Source organism: Dunckerocampus dactyliophorus, chromosome 3 (genome assembly GCF_027744805.1).
Source record: "Dunckerocampus dactyliophorus isolate RoL2022-P2 chromosome 3, RoL_Ddac_1.1, whole genome shotgun sequence".
NCBI lineage: Eukaryota > Metazoa > Chordata > Actinopteri > Syngnathiformes > Syngnathidae > Dunckerocampus > Dunckerocampus dactyliophorus.
This window is the reverse complement of record NC_072821.1, coordinates 22257570-22263569: the sequence shown is the minus strand read 5'-3', so window position 1 is coordinate 22263569 and position 6000 is coordinate 22257570. Positions and strand designations below refer to the sequence as shown.

General features: G+C 40.6%; 1 protein-coding gene across 3 annotated transcripts in view; it reads right to left on the bottom strand.

The window, feature by feature from the left end:
- Nucleotides 1-4743: 4743 nt before the first annotated feature.
- Nucleotides 4744-6000, bottom strand: part of prmt3 (protein arginine methyltransferase 3) — a 91264-nt gene continuing 90007 nt past the window's right edge. For all 3 annotated transcript variants that reach the window (XM_054770110.1, XM_054770112.1, XM_054770111.1), the window contains one exon: nt 4744-4948. In XM_054770110.1, coding sequence (XP_054626085.1) covers nt 4839-4948 — 110 coding nt within the window. In that variant the 3' untranslated portion in view covers nt 4744-4838. The remainder of the gene's footprint in view (nt 4949-6000) is intronic.

The window sequence follows — 6000 nt, the reverse complement described above, 5'->3', positions numbered from 1 at the left end:
TGGTTTCCGGATTTTTAAAGCGACACACCGCGTCGACGAGTTGGTGACAACGGAGCGTGCGTGGAGTCGACGCTTTGGTGTTACGCAGATGCGCACCATGCATGAGTGGAACGCCGGACGTGGATTTCATTTTTTTTTTACACACCAGTGTCACTTGAAACTACAGCTGATGATTGTTGGTGACGATTTTTTCTTCGCGGTTTATTGACGTCCCATGTGGCAATGCATGTGCAAAACGTAATTTTCTACGCACACACGTAACAACTAGTTAGTTGATGTTCCGAGATAATGCACTACAAGCCTCTTCTCTGTTGCTTTGTGCCAATAAAGACATTGTCAAGTTTTGGGGTGCCTCGTGTGTGTGTGTGTGTGTGTGTAAGCGTGTGTTCTGTAGAAGTGCAGTGCTTAGATCCTCAAATACTGCATTGCGCCTGTAGTCTTCCAAGCCTCCCGTTAAACAGGAAATGCTATATTTATTTGCATTAAAGCAATAAAACATGAACCAGTCACCATCCTTCCCTTTAGATTGATTGAATGGGGCTACTAGTTCAACTTTAAAATCTGGTTTGCTTTTATTCGTTGCAAATATACACTTTGCGCACAGTTGCCTATAGCAACCTAATGAAGCCATTGTTGTCAATATAATTAGAATATATTCGCACTTTAATCTTCATTGTGATACTGAGGTAAAATCATTGGCCTATAATGTACTGTATTATATGTAGTGGTGCTCAGAAACGTCATCAACGCAATATATTAGGGCTAAGCATGTTTGATGATTTCTAAAGTGCAACAAAGTTATCACCCGGAGGTTTGAATAAAGGCAATTACAGGCCTTTACTTACTGGCCTTGTAGCAAAAAAGAATGTTTACTCAGCATACTCAGCATACAAAACATTTTCAGTGGTGAGATACTGAGGAACCAACGGTTGCCAGGGACCACTTTGAGGAGTTTTTTTTTTTTTTAAGGCTAAAAGTTATACCTATATCTTTAAAGAAAGCTTTGTGTTATTGTCATACGGACAAAAGGCTGAATAACTCAAATTTAAAGTTATATATATATTTTTAAATCTTTTTTTTTTACAGACAAAATACATACATATGTAAAAAGTTGAACAAAAATGCACGATGTAAAAATAAAAAGGGGAAAAACATTGTGCCTTTTTGCCCTGTGTTTCATTTTTTTTTTAAATTTTATGTCTACAATGTGCCGTGGGCCAATCAAAAAACAAACCACAATTGGCCCGCAGAACGCTCTTTGGACAAACTTGTTCTAAGTATTAAAAACCCTCGTCAGTACAGTACAGCAGTGCAAGCACGTTAACGGATATTAAGCAGAGTTATTGCTCAAGTCAGATTTTTTTCAAACTACCTTTAAAAGGTTTTACATTTTAAAACGCAATTTTTTGACGAGTACTATTACTAAATTTAGGTTCATATTGTGCACAATACCTACCTAAAACAGCAGAATGTATACTCCTAGGTGTCTTTCTTACATGCCTGCTCTGTTTGCTGCCTGCCAATAAGGGAGAAATCACGTGTCATCTGACGATGACGTTTCACCGATTCAGTGTTTATGCTACATGGGGGGAAGAATCATATGAGGTTTAAGGTGCTTTGTCTCCGTTTCCAGCCATTAAATAGAATAAAACACATTTTTTCACCATAAACAACATGAGAGCCGCTGCGGCTCTTTATTATGCACACTGCCTCTGTTCTAGATAAGAGATTGGTCTTGACTTTAATTACATTGTCAACTAAGAATAATTGTAATTGATTTGTGATACTAACACACACGCTCGCCTTGTCTTACATGCTTTGATGAGCTTCCCAGCCTTACACAATGTTCATACCTCACTAGGTTTTTGTAGAAAACTATACCAGTGGAGTGTTACTAAATCAGACAATCTTTGCATGCTTAAGAGAAGGGTTGCCTGTTAATTAAGTATAATGAATGGATCACTCCCACTGTAGTGTGGGTGATAAGCAGCAGCATCCATCCAAGGCGCCTGGAAAGCAGTGATTCGGTGATGGAGGTCACCCAGAGGCCCACGACTCCCATCATCATCATCACCCTCATCACCATCACTCTTGGCTGACAGGGACCTGCACACTTACTACTGCGTCTGCTCTTAACCACTGAGACACTGCCGGATAAAACACAGCTGACATCTGCATTAAAAGTAAAACTTTCGTTTAAAAAATTGCTTAATTCTGGCAATGAATGGATGAATAGATGAAAGGGCACGTTTTAAAAGCACTGTGCAAAACCAAACTGTCCATTCGGAGTGCTGCAGCTACAGGGGTGAGACTTTAAAAGTTGAACGCAATCTGTTCCAGGTCACATAGGAAACCGTCAGTGATTGACAGGGGCCTAGTCCAAGGTGTACACTGCCTCTTGCGCAAGACAGCTGGGATAGGATCCAGCTCATTCATGACCGTGAACAGGAAAAGTGGTAGAAAATGAATAAAGTGCATTCATAAGTGTTCACAGCGCTCCGCTTTTTCCGCATTTTATGTTAGTCATTTTTCGCCTCAAAATTCTACACACATGAAACATGCAAAACACAGGTCTGTGCCTTTCCAAATCATGTCCAATAACTGAATTTATAACTGGTGGATTCCAGTTAAGCTGTAGAAACATCAAAGATAATCAGTGGAAAAAGGATGCATCAGAGCTCAATTTTCAGCTTAATGGCAAAGGGTGTGAATACTTATGCATTTTTTTTTAAGGTTTTTATTTTTAATATATCTGCAAACATTTAAAAAAATATTGTCGTCATTATCGGGTGTTGTGTGTAGAATCTTGAGGGAAAAACATGAAGCAATGGCAACTTAATGAATCCGCTCCAGTCAATCTGTCAACATTATAAACATTTGGTGACAGTGAGGCAATGTTTTTAAGTAACATTTAACAATACTAATGGCTACACAGGTGTAAATATAGATTAGCCACTTGAGCAGTGTGATACGTTAACAAGTAAAACACTCAACTTTATTGACAAATGCTGATTTATCCTGCCTACTGGAAGTCAAGGCACTGAAATTCTACACACCATGCTGGACAAATGTATTTGGACATTGCTCAAGTCTCACTGCTTTGAATGTGAGTCACATACTGTAATTACAGGTGAATTAGCTGTCTGTGGTGGGTCTATGCCAGCGTAGGTTGTCTTCAGTTATAAGGCTACATTACCCAGTCAGACACATACAGTACATATACATACACTCATCATGGGCTTAAATGTCTTATTCATTTCGGGCCCTTAATGATTTATTTGAACTGAGTCATAAATACAGTTTCAAATATACATAATCACCCAAATGTTTGAAGATGTGCTGCAGGATGGCTTAACTTGACAAGGCCAGCCCTGTGATTGACATGATGGCAGTTGGGAAAGGATTTGTTTAAGGGGCGGTCCACACGGGAACATTTTCAGGTCGAAAGTATTTTATCGTTATAGTCCTTCATGTCGTTCTGGGAGTCCTGAAACGGTATTTTTGGAAAATGGCTTCCAGAGTGGGAAAATCTGATAACGCCGGCTTGTCGTTACAATGTAGAGAAGCAAACCGCTACCTTCTGAAAACAATGACGTCATCGTCACAACGCCATCACGTGCCCAGAAGAACAAGAGGGATCCCTGCACATGAAACAACAATGGTGGACTACAGATTGGACTGTGATTGTGGTGCAGTTGGTGTTAAGAGCACTATTGCAACAAAACCTTGCAGCCCTGTATGAACTACACATAGACCAGAGATGTATACACAATTACACTTGTTTTTGCTTGTGTGTAGCGGAAGACGCATGCATTATTTCTTGTTTTATAGTTTGTGAGTCACGTTGTTCTGTCTGTGTGTTCGTTTACAGCGCCACATGTAGGTGTGTCTCATGTATTACATCGTTTTCATTGTTATGAACCTGAAAATCCATCTTGCAGCATTCCCGTGTGGACAGGGCCAACAGCACTTATTGGATGGACCTATACACAGAACAATGGGAAAGTCCGCGCAACTCAGTGGAGATCTGAGGATGGAGAATTGTACCTCTGGAATTTGTAGATTGGGCTGATGGGCTTCCCTTTTCAAGAATATATGGGGTATTTCAACTATATGGGCATCATATTCCTCATTCATCCTGTCGGAGTCTGTTCCAAAGTACTGGAGTAAAGCCCATTAGTCAAAGTTTGGCTTTAGGAAATACAATGTGGGTGTTACAGTCCTTTCAAGCCACAACTTTCAAGGCACAAGAATGATATTTTGTGCCACAAAGAATGCATACCATGTCCAGGGATTATCATAGGATCAGCTTCTTCACTGAAGGATCTTCATCTTCACTGGAGGCCATGGTTGTCATCTGGAAAAGTTGGGAACACCTTTGCACCCCAGGTCAAGGTGGGTGGGAAATCAGGGATTCCCCGCTGAGATCGCTACCTACAACACAGAACTGCACTCTGGTGGCAGGGCAAGAATTTACCCTGTTCAATTTCAACCAATTTGTCTAACCATAGACCTTTCCATGCCAGCTCTCCACGGTTGCTGTCCACAGCTCCTTAAGGATGGGATAAATGCAGAGAACACATTTTGATGTGACAACTGTAAATTTACCTTTACCCAACTTGAAGGATGATTCAGATATTGTTCCATGGTTTCTCATCAGTGACCTCCTGCGCTTTAGGACCTCATTGACAGTCAAATTCACGCCAATGTCACTAGCGCCATACATCACAGCAACAAGAAGAGTTAGACAGTATTTTCTTTATTAAACACAAGGAATGGCTAATTTGCTTAAAAAAAGAGACGGGGGCAGCAACACTCATGGCATTACTTTCACGACATTACTGAAGGTAGTAGGTCAGCTTTCTGTCTCGAAGAGTCAAGGTGACCAACAGCGAGCGAGGGTCCTTTTTGTTTTTACGCACCGTTATCTTTCCTTGAAGCTCTTCCCCTACAAATCATAGAGAACATATTAGTACATTAAACATGTTTAACTGGGATGGAAAATGAAGTCAACAAGAAAATGCAAACAATCATGGTCAGGTAAAAAATAAAATAAAATTCTGCCGTAGATGACATATATGTATATACAGTATATCCCACTGGACATCAGATGGTGTAATAAAATAATTCAAAATTAATCAAAAGACAATTATCCCAAATAAAAGATGAACTATTGCTGATAACTGTTCCCAGCCCTGCAGCAGCGTAGCAAAGCTGAGCTCAGATCTCTGCAGTGTAAGAAATGCACTGATGCCCACAGAAATGATGATGTGTGTGAAAAGCAAATGTGGTTTAATATATGTTAATAAGCACCACTGCCTTGTGCCTATATATGTGCATGAATGCAGGCCGTCCTCATGCTACGCTACGCTACGCTACACGCTTTTCACCGCCGGAGGTTACAAGAGGACATGGAGGGGGGAAAATGCTGAGCATGGCGCTTTCTTCCGCAAAGCACTCGCCATCTCTTCTGTCACGTCTCAGTCGTTGCCATGCCAACACTACTGTTACACAGTCCTTGCTGCTGCTGGCGCCGCACTCTGGGACTGTCACTCCAGTGCAGAGAGGGTGACGCTTTGCAGCAGAGTTTATATTGCTTGCAAAACGAAACCAAGAGGCAAAATGAACAACGGCATTGCAATTAAAATGAAGGAATATTACAGAGGTGAGAAGTATCTAGGCGAGGGGCACAAGAACAATGGGCAGATGAATGCATTTTTATCTCTTCAGATTGGCAGAAAAAAGGTTGTTTTGTGAGAGGACAAACAGAAATTGTATCATAAGCAGCTCTCTTCAGGCTAACTGGAAAGATCCACCATACGCTTTGAGAAAACAGTCTATTATTATATTATAACTAGTGCTGTCAAAAATAGTGCATTAATGCGGTAACAAATTTATTTCATTAATTACATTGAATTCTTTAGTGTAATTAACGTATACGCATCATGGCAAGTCACTGCTCTCTGTTATGACGGACAGCAGCACAGTGTAGCTCCCTAC